Raw genomic sequence first — 18,257 nt, 5'->3', positions numbered from 1 at the left:
CTAGCTCCAGATATCCAATACAATGCTAGGTGCAGAAGGCGGTCAGACCCCGCATACAAGTTCTAGGGGTCACCCATTTAAACCCCTTACTGCTCTTGCACTTGTGTCTGTGGGACAGGAACACAAAAATTTCACCGGCACACAGGATAATGCAAGCAGGATTAACCTTGCTATGTGATTTATTGCAGCATGTGTGTTTGGAAATTCCCAGTCTGTGGGACAGGGCCAGTGACCATGATGTTTTACTGCATACTCACAGAATTCCAATTCTATATTTGTTTATATAAGCTTATGAGTTCAAACTACAAAATTGCTTGTTAGGCTGAAGCGGGGCCTTCCCAAAATGATGTATAACTATTTACAAAGCCTTTTTTTCAAGATATTCCCTTTGTATTCCATAAGTGGGGTATATTATTCATGTAAATACTGTTCCAAAGTGCATTTACAGTGTCAATTATGAATACCCCCAGAAAGTCTCAAGAGGAGACATTGATACACCAATTACAATAAGTGACCTTCTCCGGTAACACTACACAAAGCTCAAGGCTCTCTACACTCCAAAAGTGCTTTTTGTCCTCTAAAACAGCTGAACAACTGAATACTTTTGTACACAAAAAATCTCTACCCTAGTCCTTCATTTTTTTTAGGACAAGTAAAAAGCATCCCCTATAGCCAAACAAAATATTGACTTTTTGAAATTAAAACATGAAATCCCCAATACCTGTTTTTGTTGATATATTTGAATGTACCTAATAAAATATGTTTAATAAAGCACAACTGCCCAACGCCATCCACTTTCTGGAATAAACCACCATGCGTTCATTAGTAAAGTAGAAATAATTATTTTATTCTTTTCTTTTTTGGACAATATGAACCATTATAAATTTTCACATTTTGGCCAGTTTTAAAATAACAAGTATCGGTTTAAAAAATAAAATAAAACAAAAAAACACAGTTTAAAAAGAATAAAGTACCAAATTATTAGCAGATAGGTACAATATAAAATATGTAAAAAAAATTTAAACATTAGCATAGAAATAAAAAACATAATTAATACAATCATATAAAAATACAGCTAAACCAATGTACATATTTTTAGAGGACACATGGAAGTTCGCCTGACAGCCTAAAACATAAGGCCGTCCCTAAAATAAAAAAAAGGAACTTTAAAAAATAAAGTTTATAAATTATGTTGTAAGGTATTGCTAGAGCCACAAGGTCCATTCATTTGGAACGTCGCCAGAGAAAGGAAACATTCAACAAGATCCTTTAGTGAGTAAGGATCCATAAGAACTCTTCCTGCTCCTCTCTCTAACATGACCACCCAGACATAAGCATGACCAGTGAGGTATATAGAACGTAACACTGTCAGGCATATGCACAACAGAAAAAAGTGCATAAACAACATGGCCGCCCACCTTTCTCGTGGACGGCCAACGTAAACCCGTTGTGCACCAGAGATAGGTCTCTAACAAATTGCATTATCTCTCTCCGGTGTCCAACAGGTTTAATCTGTGTTCTCACTAACAACAACTCAAATTCAACTACTTTGGCTTTCGGCTGATTGAAAATGAGTCCACACGTAGAGTTTGTTCAAGTTGCAGCAGCAGTGTTGCATTTCCCATCGTGACATGAATTCATGTCGGTAATACTTCGATTTCCTAAAGCGGAAGGCTTTTAAGGCTTTTGACATTTAAGAAAAAAAATAATGTTTGCACTTTTCAGGCACATCTGTATCATCATACATCAAGCACCAAGTCATGTTGTGGTTCCTTTCTCCGCCTGCCACATTTCATGACGAGAGAAACATACATAGTCAAAAGCATGACCCAGTAGCATGCGTAAAGTATTGCACCGACGACGAGAACTATCTTTTCAGATTCTGAAAATGGCTTTTTTGTTTCCCTCCAAATAGTGTAGCAGACGCCCCCAAGGAGAATTGTAAACCAAACGGTTATAGGAATCAGTCCTATAAAATTCACAACTATTGTCTTCCTTCCTGATGTGCCCCAACCTGCCTTGTTGATGGTGGCAATGGCAAACATTTTGGCAGGTAGTAAACTGGACATGTATAACACTGAGTAGAGGGACATGAAGACCATGACTATGTTCCCTCGGAGAGCACTTGCAAAGGAAGACTTGATAAGGCCTACAAGTTGCACTGTCAGCAAGAACAGGAGGATGTTCCAGATCCTTCCACGATAGAAGAGCTGGATGACAGTGGCGATGAGGAAGAAAGGAAAGAATCCAGTAATCACAGCTTCGTAGGTCATCCATAAGTGATGTTTATAAAACCACATTGAATTGTACAGCCATTCTCTGAAGTAGGACTTGCTCCATCGCGTTTGCTGGTTGAGCCACCGTAGGTACTCGGTGGGTGTTTCAGTAAGGCATTTGGATCTGGCCGTGTATTTGGTTGCATAGCCCAGACTCAAGACTCGATTGGTTAGATGACGATCATCCCCAAAACTGCACTGGGAGCCCAAAAATTCTTGATTGTACCAGTCTTCAATGAATTCATGGAGAAGGGAGTTGCGGTACATCCCCAATGGTCCACTAATGCATTGCACACAGCCAAAGTAAGACTGGCATGCTCGCTCAATGTTAAACGCCATCCAGTATCTAACGCTACTCAGGAAAGAAATCCACGAGTCGTACTTGTTTAAAATCTGCCATAAAAAAATAAGGGAGGAAAAGGAATTAATTACATTGAATGGAAAACAATTTCCTACATTGTTGTTTCTTGGTTGCAACTATTTCATTCAGAATTTAATTATATTGCCCTTCTCTCCATTATAGACTCAGCAAGTATCTAATAATGATTCCTTGGATGAAGTAGAATAGGGAAACCCCTTCTTTACATAAAAAGGACATCAAAACAGAAAATGATATGTATGAGGAACAATGAGGCAGTGAAATGAACATCAAAAGAAAAGATGAGAAGTGCTTCCCCTCCCACAGTTACATTTTATAGTAATTGGGAGAGCACAACTGCTTGTCCAACACTGCACTTAATGGCAATGATCTAGGCCATCATAAATCAGCTTTCAAGCTGCATCAAGTCATGCAAGTGACTACAAGGAGGTTTTACTTTCAAAGAGATAGAAAGAGCAGGACCAGTGGGATGCAGAGGAAAGCACATCAACCTCACAGGGCTAACAGCTACATTTTGTATCTCTGTTTCTCTCTATGGCTCATTTAATATGCCCTCTTAGAGGCTCTATGATGTGCTATGCCAAGCATTACCCTAAGAACATTCATCTATAGCACTTGCAGTAACATAAGCCTTAAAAGAACATTTTTGGGAACAAGGGTTTTGGCTATGGTTATGCCATAGTCTACCATCATACATTTAAAGGCAATTAGTGGTAAACTCTCACCTTCCTCTGAACTATATGAACTTGATTTTTCAACCTCAAATAGAGCTTAAAACAATAAGGGCAGGGGTACGGAGCCACATTCAAATGCAAAAAGAGTGGGGGAGCAACACAAGCATGTAAAAAGTTCCTGGGGATGCCAAATTAAGGATATGATTGGCTATTTGGTAGACCTACATGGAATGGTCAAACATATAGTTTTTATGCAACCAACACTTTCCTCCAAACCAGGAATTCAGAAATAAGCACCTGCTTTGAGGCCACTGGGAGCAACATCCAAGCGGTTGGTGGGCAACATGTTGCTCGTGAGCCACTGTCTGGGGATTACTGATCAAGGGATTACAGGCCAACGCTTTAAATAATTTTAAGAGTAGTAGCCAATTGTCATACTGCTTCTCTACACTATACACAACAGTGATAAATGAGTAGCTTTTTTTGTTTAGCTTTTTATTATTCAGGACATTTCCCGATTATACCAGAAGCTAATCTGTCCCAGTCCCTAAGGTGTTGATTCTTTGTTGTGTTTTTACTACCCCTTGAGTTCCAAGCAAGTCATTATCGAGAAAGCCATGGTAAAAGCAGCATCCATTTACCTGCACATCTCCACCCACTCCTCCAACCATAATGTCTTCCTCCAGAACTTTGACCATCTCCACTGATGACGCCGGATCAAGTACTGTGTCAGAATCGCATACCTAGAGAAATGAAGAACATAACAGTAATGAGCAAACGATTCCAACGTCTCCTCTGAAATGAACATATACAAAGCGACCCTCCCATCATATATTAATCAGGCGCCACATGTGTCATTTGTAAAAAATAGATTTTTCTTTGAATGAGGATCATTGAGACATATGAATATAAGAACTGAATGAGCTTAAACATCTGCAGCTGTAGTGTAATGAACTGCGCCAAGGATTACACCCTTATTTTGAAGAGAAGAGGGTGGATGAGGGATGTACACCATGAAGGTCCCGGACTGACTGTTGGATATTTCTCAAGGATATAATTTAGCAATGATGGAAAAGGTTTCAGATTCTTGCACTACATTTTGATCACAATGTAAAGCAGGCACGTTCAATGGGTTTTCAACAAGGCACGTTCAATGGGTTTTCAACAACTACAATACCTATTGTCCTCAGCTAGCCTGCTGTAAATGTAGACATTCAAGATACTTCAGTGCCCTAGACATTTTGAGGAATAGTCCCATTTTACCTGTCCAAATCTGATGGACCAAACAGTACAGAAGATTCAGATGCAACATATGCAATGATGATATGTATCAACAGGATGGCCTTCCTATAGTCAGAGAAGGTATTGTCCTTGTTGAGAGGATAAAGGGTGTTCATATGTACTCATGAAAACTATCAACAAGGCATTAAGCATATGATAGCACACAGCCCATTATACCACAAGCCATACTACTAAGGGGACAATGGGAGATCGCTTTCTAATAAAAATGATTTTTGCAAATAATGTTCTCCTTAAACCAAAAAACATGTGATTCTGATCAGAAGTGTAGGTTCAGCTTGATTAGCTTGATTAGCTAATGTGTCCTAATCCTGAGAATACAGAGGTCAGATGATGTCTGGGGCTTCACAGCAGGTAGGAAGAAAAACGGCCCCTGAGATTCTATATCCATGACAAATTAGATAAAATAGATGGGCAGGAAAACTGCCACTGGACTCTGCATTAGACATTTAAAAATCTATCTTCAATGTGTCCATTTGTCCACCAGTTCATACAAAACATATATAGGCTCTCATACAGAGTGTCCAGGGCAATGGGACCTCAGTTAACCCTCATGAGTACAAATAATGGAACCTTTTACAACTTAAGTTCTATAATGCAGGGAATGAAAGATATGGAAGGGTAGGTGATGATTAGAGAAAATAGGATTAAAACAACCTCATGGGATATAAATAGCGTTCATTCCTATTCTTTAGTAGGCCAGGTGCCCACGTATGTACACTAAAGTCCCAGCTAGAACATTATGTGTACACACATTTGGGTATTTGTGGAGCACCACTGTCTTAACATGTGGTCTGATGCAGAAACTCTACACCATGAGATTCTGGCTATGCTCTTGCTTTTGCAATTTACAACATATCTGATATCTGATTGTCTAAATTGCACCAGTGGGGTAGCCAAGAGCAGCCGCTGAACATGTTCGATCAGTCTACTTCAATTTAGGAAATTAAACCGAAGATCTGATTGCTTGCACACGCTATATTAGTAAATCATGCCCAAATTCCGCTTCCATTCCTATCACACAGAACAGTTTTTTTTCATGGTCTCCAGATCAGCTGTAAATTGCTAAGCAGGGGAAGAGAAAGTAAAATAAAAAGTATCATAAAAATAAAACCTGTTCTGAAAACGTGAAGCTAGTTTTCCTGGACCAGTGCCACTAGACCGTCGAGGGATTAGAAAATTCGGATATGTAACGTCAACTGCAGAAACAGCTCTCACCAGATGTCCTCAATGTGTTGAGGTGAGAAGACCCTGCCTCGACTCATTCCTGGTGGATTTGGATTTGAAGACTAGTCTGACTAGTCAGTCAAAGGTTTGAAGTGTAAATTATTTAGGGGCCAGATGAGACTCAAAGAGGTTATCTACGGGTATGTCTGTGGTTCTCAGTACTGTTAGATGTTCTCAATAAAGGGTTTCTTTGGTGGAAAGGGCAGAGAGCAACAGCAGTTGAAGGTAGACCCATACATTGCACCCAACCTGTAGCCATCAGTTACAATTGTAGAGTGATAGGTTGGAACACCTGGAGTCTGTTTAGTCCTGGACAGCCCTGCTCAATACCCAACCCTTTTATTCATTAAGCAACAAATGTTCAATTTTTTCCTTCAACGTGTCTGCAAACCCTCCCTCTAGCTTCTCTGGGAATTGACCTAAACTAACATTAAAAGCTCTGCAAGCCTTTAAGTACAGAGCACGAGAAGTGTAAGGAAAGTGTGGATGCCAGATGCTTTTCAGGAAGCGTTCCTTAAATAAAGAAATGTTTCATCTTTTTTTCCCAAAGATCTGACAACAAGAGACACCTTTACTGGTCGGTGCAGTAAAAACAGATCCCCAACAGTAAATGGGTTCCGTATGAAAGCGCAAAAGCTACAACAGAAGATGTTGCTGTCACTGTTGTCATTCAGACAATTTTAAGTTGAAAAAACAAATAAATTAGAGAAGGGTTTCACTGGTAGGACAATAAAATATATCAAGTGGTGCTAAGGCAAGGCAAAGTTCTAAAGCTGTCTAGTTCTAAAGCTGTCATTCCTTATAGTGAAATTGGATTTATGATGTGTAAAAAGCCTCAGACTGTCTATTTATTAGACTATGCCTTGATACATAACCCTCCCTGTATCACCTGGTTTTAAGGCAAGTGCCTTTGCATAGACAATAGTTTTTCTGTCCAACAAGACAAGGTTTACAGTGTTGCATCAAAGCCAACTTTGAAAACCCTTATTGTGCCTCCAGGGTCCACTAGAACCGTTACATTTCAAAGGCGAGGGAGGTTCAGGCTGCAGCTAGAACGTCTCCTGGTGGTGGGACTATGACGACGGAGCAGTCGCAGCCTATTGCCAAGGCAAGTTTTCAAAACAAACTGCCAAAACCCATCGTTTCTGGGCATTCAGCAAACATCAGGGGTTCAAAAGTGTAAGTGACAGCGGTAACTCAAAAAAGTATTCACACTTTAATGGGACTAGGTTTTGAACCATTCTTGGGGCGAAATGTTCTGTTTTGAAGAATCTTTTTAAACTGTGAACTAGAGAGATTTTCAGGTCTGGATGAAGTTTCTCAAGGCTTGTTAAACACAGGCCAGAGAAGGAGGCGACTGCTGTCAGCTCTCCAGAATGACGTTATCCACTTCCCCTTAACTCTTTTTCCCCCCAAGTTTGTTCTTTTGTCTTCTATGCAAAAAAACCTACTTCCAAATAGCACGTTAAGTTTTAAAAGACTGAATGGTGGGTTGTGTTTGAAACATACTTGCATATCTTGAAAACATTCTCCCCTGACTGTACAAAAGCCCCTTTATTTTGGGTCTTGATTGCACTGGCAAGCGTACGGCACCCTGTTACCTACCTGCACATAATCCACGCTTCTCCCCAGTGCCTTGAACGCTGTATACATGACTTCTCTCTTCCCATTCCACTTCTGCATGATGCACACGTTTCTATTGGAGAGAACCATCTGCGTTACATGCTGCATGCTCTCTCTGTGCGTTTCGTCCGTCTCGTTGGGGCCTTTCATGTGGAAATTATTTTTCCATACGTAAGTGGCACAGCTGTCATTCCCCATAATCTCACGAAAGATATCCATCATATAGAGATCGTCGTCTGCGTTTCCATCGATCACCATGATGATTTTCATTCCTGGGTACGTCAAGCGTTTGACCGAAAGTAAACATTTCCGTAAGTAGACTGGATCCTCTTGATATGCAGCAATACATAGGGCAACTGACTTATTCAGCTTAATGGGGGTTTCTAGAGATCTTTTCATTTTTCGGTGTTCCAGAAAGGCAAAAAGGCTTTGGATAATAAGGTGGAGTGCTAAAATCGCCCCATAGAGTCCAAAGGAGAAATAATAGTTGTCTGTTTGGATAAATTGGTAACCAACGATATAAGCAGCTGAGATTCCAAGTAACAAGGAGACTCCAAAGAGAGTTGTCCCAATTATTCTCAGGATGCATATAAACCGTTCACAGTGCATCTGCAAAAGAAAAAAAACATAGAGGTGGGTTATCAATGACCTAAACGCACAGATGTACCAATATTAGGAAATTTCAGTTAATCACCCCAAAGTTTGGCCACCCTTAGAAAGACGTTTCCATGTATCTTGCACTACAAATATTTCAGCCATGGTCACATTCATGGTGCTCTCCTAGATGGGGCTCCTATGCCATAAACATGTAGATGATGGGGCTCCTTTACCAAGAATGGTTGGAGGCCAAAGTCTAGATGTATCCCATGCTTGATATTCTCAGAGGCTGCTAGATGTTTCCAGGTGGATAAAAAGTATAAGCTGTAGACTTCTTAGTATAGTACTACAATATAGGGCATTCTCAAGGTGTGACTGTATCTTCTAAGAATGTTAAGCCACTTGAGCGAAACTAAAAATGTCCATGGGAATGACCATAAAGCACAAATATGAATATAGTTAGATGGATGAGTCTGGGTAGCAGGGAGAATACAGAGAATAGAAAATATACCTCCACTTTCAGGTACCCTATATAAAAGGTGTGGCATGGACACCCCAATATGCAGCCCTGCAACTATATCCTACTTCAAACAAAGGCTAATAAATTTCATATCTCTCAAAACAGGTCTTAGGAACTTAGCAACTCCCAGGACACACTGTGAGCCGAAGTTATTTAATAGTTGTCTACTTGTACCCCACATCCAAGGAATCAAGAGCAAATGCCCTTTGTGTACCTCTCTGAATAGGGGAACCATTGGATAAACATGTTGGGGTTTGTTTCTATTTATCTGCCAGCTAAGCGTGTTTTGATTGTGAGCATCACATCATATGCTGGCCGGCTGCAGCTGATTTCGGAGCCCCACCCTCTTACATCATGAAGCTGTAAATGTTCCTTTTCATGCCGAAGGGGGAACATGCAGAAAACACAGCCTACCGTGTTCTGCCTAAATGCTACAATCCTGACTGCTAGATTAGCCTTGAGAAAACATTTTACCAGATGCTGAAACCATTTGCTTCTAGGAAGAATATTTCAGTTTGGGAGGGGAGTTATTAAACGTCACTAATAATCTGTTATATCCAGGGCTGCTCATAGGGAAGGGCAGAGCGGGGACTTACTGGCTCCCATAGCATCATCCAACAGATAATATTTCTTAATAATGGATGGGTATTTTATATAATTTTATTCCTCTTCCAATTCGGCCCTCAATCTGGGGAGGTCCTCCATATCTCTAAATCCCACCTTGGTTATATCAATACTTTAGTCTCCCATCACCTCCTTGTTTACACGGCACAACTATAACATCAACAGTTGAAGTTTCCTGTAGGTTAGAGCCGCAAGGTGAGTGTGCCCCTCTCGGCCGTATATAAACAAAATATTTAAAGGCCTCATTGTGGGAAAGGAATGTTTCAAATTTAACTCAAGTAGACCCTATTTGTCGTACTCGCTGACTACGCCCTCTTAGAATGGGACAGAAATACCTTTTAGCACAAATTGCAAGGTATAAACTGTTGGATTCTTCGAGCCTCTGGCCCACAAAGGACCCAATATATTATCAAAGTCTTGGCTGCCGAATACTTAGCTGTGGGGGCTGCTGTACGGAGAACTCTGGAAGTGTCATTACACACCGGGGCAATTTATCAAAGAGCCTGGAATGTCACATGCTAATATAATGTAATTATCCCTGACTTTCTATGGTCTAATTATGAAACACAGTTTTGATTTCAAACCAAAGGCTGGAGTCAAGAGCTGCCAAGTAATAGAGAAACCCATATATCAAGGGGTTCAGCTACTCCCCATTGCTGTGTTTTCACTACAGTTCCCAGTACCCGCCATTAGCCTTAGCAGCTTTTCTAATCTAAACTGGAGCCAACTAGCCGAATTGCTCAGATGAGCAACAGGGCTAACAATCTTTTAAACTGTGGTCTTGTTTTCACATTAACAAGTCAGTAATTATCCTAATTATATTAAGAGGTCTATGCAAAGACATCACAAAGATTCTTATGCCCTGGCAGCCAATCAGCAACTGGCACTTACTGATCAAGAGCAATTAACAAACAGCTGGCTGGTTGCCATGGGTTACAAGACAAGTTTGTCATGTTTGAGCCCAAGCCTGTAATTATTAAACATCAGGGCTGTTCAAACTCGTGGTCCTCCAGCTGTTCGGAACTACAATCACCAGCATTCCCAGACCATCAAATGTAAAGGGCCAGGCTATTCCTTTGAAGTCTTTATGTCACTAGTATACTGGAGTTATGGGACAGTGACAAGGACACTGGGTCCCCAACTATGTCCCTCAGAAGGTTTTAAATTTTATGAATGCCACCAGCCTAAATATAAGGAACCCTGAGTGAAGTGTTGGGAGATGCAGCTTCTCCAGGGAACTGTCCAGCCCAGATGCTGCTTCTCTTTGGCGCTTGTGTGTGTCTTGTATACGAACATTACATTTGAGGGATTTGCAAGTCCAGATGGCTTTAAAAGGGCAGTTCCCAGCAATCCTAGACGGCTGAGGCTGGCACATGTTCTCATCTGAATCTCTCAATGTTTCTATATTCCTGTAATATAAGGGCCAAACATTTCTCCAAGTCTCATAACACACACCAATCAGATGCTTATTTTTAAACAGGTGATTAGTAATTTCCACATTGCTATGGGTTACAAGAACTGTTCCAACTTTGCCACCTACAGCATTCTGCTGCCAATATATATGTGCTCCTCCAGCATGCGCCAGCCAACTGACAGTTGGGAAACCCTATGGGAAATGAGCAATGTCCAGAACTGTTTTTAGAGGGAGTGATAAGGGTATCTGCCCCAGGCTCTGTCAAAGGTCAGGTCAGTAGCATCAGTGGATAGATAGCAGTACAGTAGGGGAAGGAGGTGCCCATGGGGTAAGATGGCAACACTGTGTTGATCTTCTCCCAGAATTAACTGCAATAAAAGACTGACATGACCATATGCCTAATGCAGGAGCTTGGATGTCCTGGAAAACCTCCATCAAACTGAGACCCTCCCGCTATCTGAAGATGCTGAGGAGCTGAAGATCTTATTTGACACCTCTGGCCACCTCTAGGTAGAGTTTTAGGTTGCCCTGTGGATTGGGCACGCAGAATGAAGGCAAAGGCAGAAGCTTTCCTTTGACATTAATAAATCTGTTGAGCGCTACCAAGATCCTTTGACCAGTAAAAACGTTCTCTGATGGAGCCCAGGGTGCCGGGCCGGTGGCACCCCAAGCTCTGTGTTCTAATGGCCTCCCATACGCAACCACAACCTAAATATTATTCCTTAAACACTTGCCTGATACTCTTCCTATGAGTTGACTCAATGTTTGTAAGAGTCACCAGCTATTTACATTAGCACAGCTAGATAATGCCGTCTTGTTTATTGTCATTGGGTGTTCGGTATTTTGACAGAATGGCTTTTAAAGGGACACTTTGCCATTCAACCCTTTTATTCTTCCCACCCACAACATCCATATTTAGGGTTTTAGACAAGAGGGAAGGAAAGGACAAGTGAAAGCTTTGAAACCCAATCCTCCCATGAGTAAGCTCTCTAGAGAAATGGGCTGAAATAAGGCAAAATTTGTTGCAACCCGACTCCTCACTTCTAGGAAAATGACCACACACACAATTGCTTTAAGTTTGTGTTAAAAGGGGGTTTTCATATTCATGGTGTCAGGAGAGTTGACTGCTTATTGAAACATGGCTATTTCCGAAAAGCCACCGAAGACTGATTGGATGTTTTCTTGGACAGACATAATATAAAAGGCTATTGTGATATTAAATTCTATAGTTAGTATAGGTATGGGTATATATAATTTATGTGAAGGAATGAAGGGGTGTGTGTATGGATGCTGGGTTTTCATTCGGAGGGGTTGAACTTGATGAACTTTGTAGCTATGTAAATATGTAACTAACTATGTAACTGTAGGGCTCATTCACAAACTAAGAAGTTTGGGGTACAAGGGGGTTATTCCTGTGCTAATTAAATCATTTAAAGAGAACTTAAATGTAAAAATGTCCTTAAACCTGCACTGAATTCAGTGAACAGGCTGCAGAATCAGCCCAGCATTCTACATATAACACAAAATAGCAGTGTTTCCCCGGCGCCCTGCAGCGAAGACTATACAAGGTAACATCGTGTTTCTGCCACTTTCTATTCATAGCCCCGTGCAGATAAGGCAATAGGCGTAGGTAAGGAATTCAGAGCCTAGGAAAATGCAATGGAAAGATCCCATGGAAAAAAATCTGTTCCTCCCATGGCTTTGAGAGATAGCAGTCCTTTCTGAAAATACTGGCACCCCCCAGATGAAGGGCCACATTATCTCTGCAACTGTCAACACCACATGCCTCGTCCCCTATCTCCCATGCAACCTCCAACTGTAGGGAACCCCCAGCCTAAAGCAAGCGACCAATCACAGGCGGGCGGCTTATGGCGTCACACGGGGAGGTCTACACCTTCAACTACGTCAAAGGTATTCCCCCAAACGCATCACGTGGGCTTGGTAGTACAAGAGACAGCTTCATGACGGCTCCAGCTTGCAGTAATAGGAGTGGAGCCAAGATCCCCACACTGGTTCCTCTGTGCAGGCTGAGCCTCATGATTAACTATCCAGCTCACTCCAGACTCCAATATTCAGGGAACAGAGTGAGGCTCGCTGCTTGCCACTTTCAGGGGGATAAAATAGAAGATCTTTCTCTCTAATGATCATATTGATGGATACAATGCTATAGATTCAACTGTATAGCCATCCAGCTGCTGTTAAACTACAATACCCATCAGTCTTTGCTCTCCCAGAACTGATCTATGCTGACATCCCAGCATTATTTAAATATTCTAACCAGCCTCCTATATTCCCACCACTACCATTATGGATAATGTCCCAAGCAAGATGGGGACAAGATGTGCTGCTAAATCCACATTATCTGCCCCCAAGCCCTGTGTCCCCCCAGTAAGAGAATGTTATGATCATAGAGCACGGCTTGTATTCCTGCTCATTCACCGAACTGGGCACATCTCATGCCACGTTTCACATTTTAACTACTTTTATTCCTTCTACTGCTTATTGGCTCTCGTTGGGATTCTGTGCCAGGGAATGGGACCTAAAGAGATTTAAGTGCCCCCCCAACCTTCAGAATCCCCCCAACACTAGGATACAAGTAGTTTAAATCCACTTAGTCTACTATGCCCCAAAGCTACAGAAATCACTGTACCCCCTGCTAAGGTACATGGTTCCCTCCCACCAGTGGGTGTCTAAGCACAGCCCACCCAGGCATTTCAATGTCAATGCAAGTGTTAGGGGTAACACCTCATTATAAAGCCTTTTGTCATGTTCTCTAAGCGTGAGTTTGACACCCCCCATACCTAGACACGTCCCTGGCACGTACTTCCATTCTGCAGCAGTCACACCCCCTGCCCCATGTAACTGCAGCCACCGGGTCTGCCAATTCTAACGGATCCATCCTCCAGACCAATGAATGGATAAGTTTCCCTTTTCTCTCTCTATCTTGCCTATTCTTGTGCTGCCATAGCGATTGCACCCGACAATTGACACAGATTATAATTTCTAGCCATAACTACTGAAAAATACCGTTAATACCATTCATATACCACTGCTTATTCATAAGGAACTAAAACCTGCCTCCCTCTCTAGTATATGAAATAATAATATCCTATATACGTTATATCATTAATATAATAGCATAAAATACTATGTACCTTGTATACACACATATATATAGTAAATACGCAGTTTAGTGCATTAAATTATAGGCAGACTTGCCCTTACCTTGGTTATCTCCTAAGGCTGCTGTGTGGTCCCAACACTGAGGTATTGTCAGAGGAGCTTTGGTCAGTCAACAGGATCAATTAAATAAAAAAAATAATAAAATAATGGTCTATAAATTCTGTATATAGTGGGGAACAAGAACTTCCACGTTTTCCTTCCAATTTAAAAAAAAAAAATATATATTTATATATATAATATAAAAAAAGTCCTATCTAGACTAGGTATAAAATAAAGCACTTTGGGAATCAGCTGGTTCTTTGCGAGTGGCCGTTGCGCTGAGAAAGTCGCGGAGAGTCGCAGAGCAGCGGGCGATCCAGATGTGCAACATGTGAAGCTGATGAAGCAGTGAGTGGGGCTTCCAGTCCTCCCTTCAGAGCAAACAGTGCCAGAGTGTTATCCCTTCCAGACGCCCCTTTTTGACTCTTCTTAGTCCTCCTCTCTTTCTTCTGGTTAAGGGGGTCTTTAAAGCAGCGCAAAAGGCTCTTGGTGTTCTCTTTAATAGGGAGGAGGGAGTGGGGGGCAAAAGGAGGAGGGGACTCCTGAAGAAAACCCTCTCCATTCAAACTTGGCTGGGATAAGACTCCCTTTTTTTTTAGGCAACCCAATTCAATTAACATAATTGCAACCATTTGTACAGCACTCAATACACATAGGGGTCTCATCACCTGATGGGGGGAGACATGGGAGACCACTGGCTGTTCTATTCACCCCCCCACCAGCCCTGGGCTGTGGATTGCAAGCTCAGCAGCCAGACTTCAGGGTCAGAGGTGTGTTACTTTAATTCTATGGGAAGCTGGGATCTGTCACTCAAAGAGTTAAAATGCCTTTATTCTGCCTTATCCTTAATCTTAGAGTAATAATAATAATAATCATGATTCATTGTTCTATGTCAGTGCTGCTTCAGCCAAATTGATGAGCAGGAAATGTGAGATTAATAACAGGGATAATAATACTAATAATAATAATAATAATAATAATAATATGTGCAGCTCTGCAGCAGGAAGGGGTTAATCAGGCTTCAATGTACAACCTGGATGTGTAGGGATTTATATTCCATGTAGGAAGTGGGTAGGGGGAAAAAAACTTATTTCCAAGAATTCACCCCCCCCACACACACACACAGGACAACGGCAGAGTTTCTAATATGAGACTTTAACTGATTAACTCCTCTCCTGAGCGCACTGATTTCACGGTGTAAATGTCATTCAGAAGAGATGGACCAAATGACAATCTCCCTGCGCTTCCACTTCTGGCCACTGAGTGGCGCTGGCGCGGCGCGGAGAGATGCGATGCTGAAGGAGGGGAGAAGACGCAGCGACTGCTGGAGGAGTAATTACAGTAGGTTTAGGTTGCAGTTGCTGAGAGGGTCTGTTCTAGTGGGGGGGGGCAACATTTTATTGTTCATTCAAAATGTAACAATGCAATGAAATAGAAAATTGCAGCAGGGTCACAGTTACAGTAACATGTACAGGAAAGTCATGTTCACTACTGTATCTTGTATATTGTATTGTACTGTATCTTGTACTGTATATTCTACTGTATGTTGTACTGTATTGTGTACTGTATGTTCTACTGTATCTTGTACTGTGTGTTGTACTGTATGTTGTATTGTGTCTTGTACTGTGTGTTGTACTGTATGTTGTATTGTGTCTTGTACTGTGTGTTGTACTGTATGTTGTACTGTGTCTTGTTTCTTGTACTGTATGTTGTACTGTATGTTGTACTGTATGTTGTACTGTAAATTGTACTGTATATTATACTCTATCTCGTACTCTATATTGTACTTCTGAACACTAATCCGTCATACTGTGGTTCTAATCACTGTTAGAGCTTCCAAATGTCTTAATTTGTATATGTGTGTGTTCCTGTCTATGTGTGTGTCTGTTTGTGTCTGTTATTTGTGTCAGTAATTGTATATGTGTATTTGTCTGTGTCTATGTCTGTGTGTGTCTGTCTCTCTGTAGGTATGAGGGGATGTGGAGGATCTGTGTGTGTATTTTTGTGTCTCTTTCTGTATGCATGTGTGTTTGTGTGAACATCTGTATGTGCTTCTATACCTGTGTTTGTGAATATCACTTTGTGTGTCTGTGTGTGTGGGGTATCTGTGTGTGTCCCTCTGTATGTGAGTGTGTGTGTGTAATTGGGTCTGTGTGCGCTTGTGTCAGATATGGTGTGTGAGTGGCTGCCCTTGGGTCTTGTGCGGTAGAGACACTAAGGTACACGACTGCCTCCCCCTAAAGATAAATAAACACACACAGGGCTCCTTCCAGGGAATGGGGAAAATCACATTCTCTTTTCATTTGCTAGAAAGCAGCTCTCTTAAAGGAACAGCCGTGTAAACATCAACTCCCCTAAAAAAAACCCTGTTTCCTTCCTGGGCTATCCGTGATTGGCAACGGTGGGAACCAGCAGTTCATGGCGATAACAGAAAGACTGATTTTTTATTCCTTTGTGTAGTAAGTGGGAGAGGTGTTACAGCGTTACCATAAAGGAAACTGCCCCATCACTGTTAGATTAGAGATAATCCCATGGAGAAAGTGTTACTGGGTAGGAACTGGTAGCTCCCTATTAGATTCATTATCACGAGACAGAATATTAACTCATTATTGTGGGCTGAAAATTAGGAGTGTGTGGCTTTAAGAACAGTTACAATGGGACAGAGAATTGGTTTTGGCTTCTTTGTTATCCAAGTGTTAAACATGCCTGTAATATACAGTTGTACATCCCTGTGTTGTATCTATGTCTATGCTACCAAGAAAGGGTTAAACAACCTATGGGGTTTCTTAGTCCTGGGCAGAATGTATTGGCCACCTCTGTAACAGCCCAATTATAATGTATCAATAACCAAATCGAATCCGGGAGACTTTGCCGTTTGTGCCTGTCAATCAAGTGGGGGGGAGGGGTTTTACCTTGTTCATCTGTACTGAGTCGTTTCCTGAGGTTTATTATTGATGGAGATTGCAGCAGTCGCAACGTCCCAATTAGGATGTGCTGCCGAGATAATGAAACACCTCCTGTCTAATTAATCCCATATCTTCTAATGAAGTCTATCTCAGTTATCTATATCCAGAATTGTATTCATGGAATGGGGGGTGGTGGCTCCAGAAGTAACTATAGTCCTACAGGCCCTGGTACCAATTATACATGTTAGGAGTCCATCCATGTCACTCATGTATTATAAGGCATAATGTACCCCCAACTGTAAATGATAAGGATATTAGAAGTCACTGAGGGGTTGTTCTGTGACCATATAAAGACACAAGGCTGCAGGCTGAGTTATACAGGGAACTCTGAGTATCACTCATGTATTATAAGGGATAATGTACCCCCTACTGTAAATGAAAAGGATATTAGAAGTCACTGAGGGGTTGTTCTGTGACCATATAAAGGCACAAGGCTGAAGGTTGAGTTATACAGGGAATTCTGAGTATCACTCATGTATTATAAGATATAATGTACCCCCTACTGTAAATGATAAGGATATTAGAAGTCACTGAGGGGTTGTGTGACCATATAAAGGCACAAGGCTGCAGGCTGAGTTATACAGGGAACTCTGAGCATCACTAATGTATTATAAGGGATAATGTACCCCTACTGTAAATGATAAGGATATTAGAAGTCACCGAGGGGTTCTGTGACCATATAAAGACACAAAGCTGCAGGCTGAGTTATACAGGGAACTCTGAGTATCACTCATGTATTATAAGGGATAATGTACCCCCTACTGTAAATGATAAGGATATTAGAAGTCACTGAGGGGTTGTTCTGTGACCATATAAAGGCACAAGGCTGCAGGCTGAGTTATACAGGGAACTCTGAGTATCACTTATGTAGTATAAGGGATAATGTACCCCCCTACTGTAAATGATAAGGATATTAGAAGTCACTGAGGGGTTGTTCTGTGACCATATAAAGGCACAAGGCTGCAGGCTGAGTTATACAGGGAACTCTGAGTATCACTTATGTAGTATAAGGGATAATTTACCCCCTAATGTAAATGATAAGTCACTGAAGGGTTCTTCAACCAAAGACTCTAATGTATAAGAAAAAAAAAAGTTGCAAGGTTTGGGAAAAGCCATGCAAAAAAACACCAATTGAATTCAATGCATTTTGCAAATTTCGGCGAAGCATACAGGGCAAATGACAGAGAGTCATGTGACACAAATCACATCACTAATTACATGAAAAACTGTCCAAATCCATTATTTTTTGGAGGATTTTGTATTAACTGTATCATTGCAGCACCGCACGGCCGCTACTCTCTAGTCCAACATCTTATCTTCTGTTTTTTTTTAACTTTCCCTTTTATCTACTGACTCTTCTTCTTCTGTAACTCCTGGCTCGGAGATTTGACATTTCCACAATCCCCTCCCGTTTCTAATGTTCCACATGTCAATGA

General features: G+C 41.4%; 1 protein-coding gene across 1 annotated transcript; it reads right to left on the bottom strand.

Moving 5' to 3' along the window:
* Positions 1-826: 826 nt before the first annotated feature.
* Positions 827-14,341, bottom strand: has2.L (hyaluronan synthase 2 L homeolog). Its single transcript, XM_018268245.2, has 4 exons — positions 13,859-14,341; positions 7,461-8,087; positions 3,971-4,072; positions 827-2,669 (listed from the first exon to the last, which is right to left on the bottom strand). The coding sequence occupies exons 2-4, from the start codon at positions 8,085-8,087 to the stop codon at positions 1,740-1,742; spliced, it is 1,659 nt and encodes a 552-aa protein (XP_018123734.1). The 5' UTR covers positions 13,859-14,341; the 3' UTR covers positions 827-1,739.
* Positions 14,342-18,257: the final 3,916 nt, after the last annotated feature.

This window comes from Xenopus laevis, chromosome 6L (assembly GCF_017654675.1).
Source record: "Xenopus laevis strain J_2021 chromosome 6L, Xenopus_laevis_v10.1, whole genome shotgun sequence".
Lineage (NCBI taxonomy): Eukaryota > Metazoa > Chordata > Amphibia > Anura > Pipidae > Xenopus > Xenopus laevis.
This window is presented reverse-complemented; position numbering and strand designations above follow the sequence as displayed.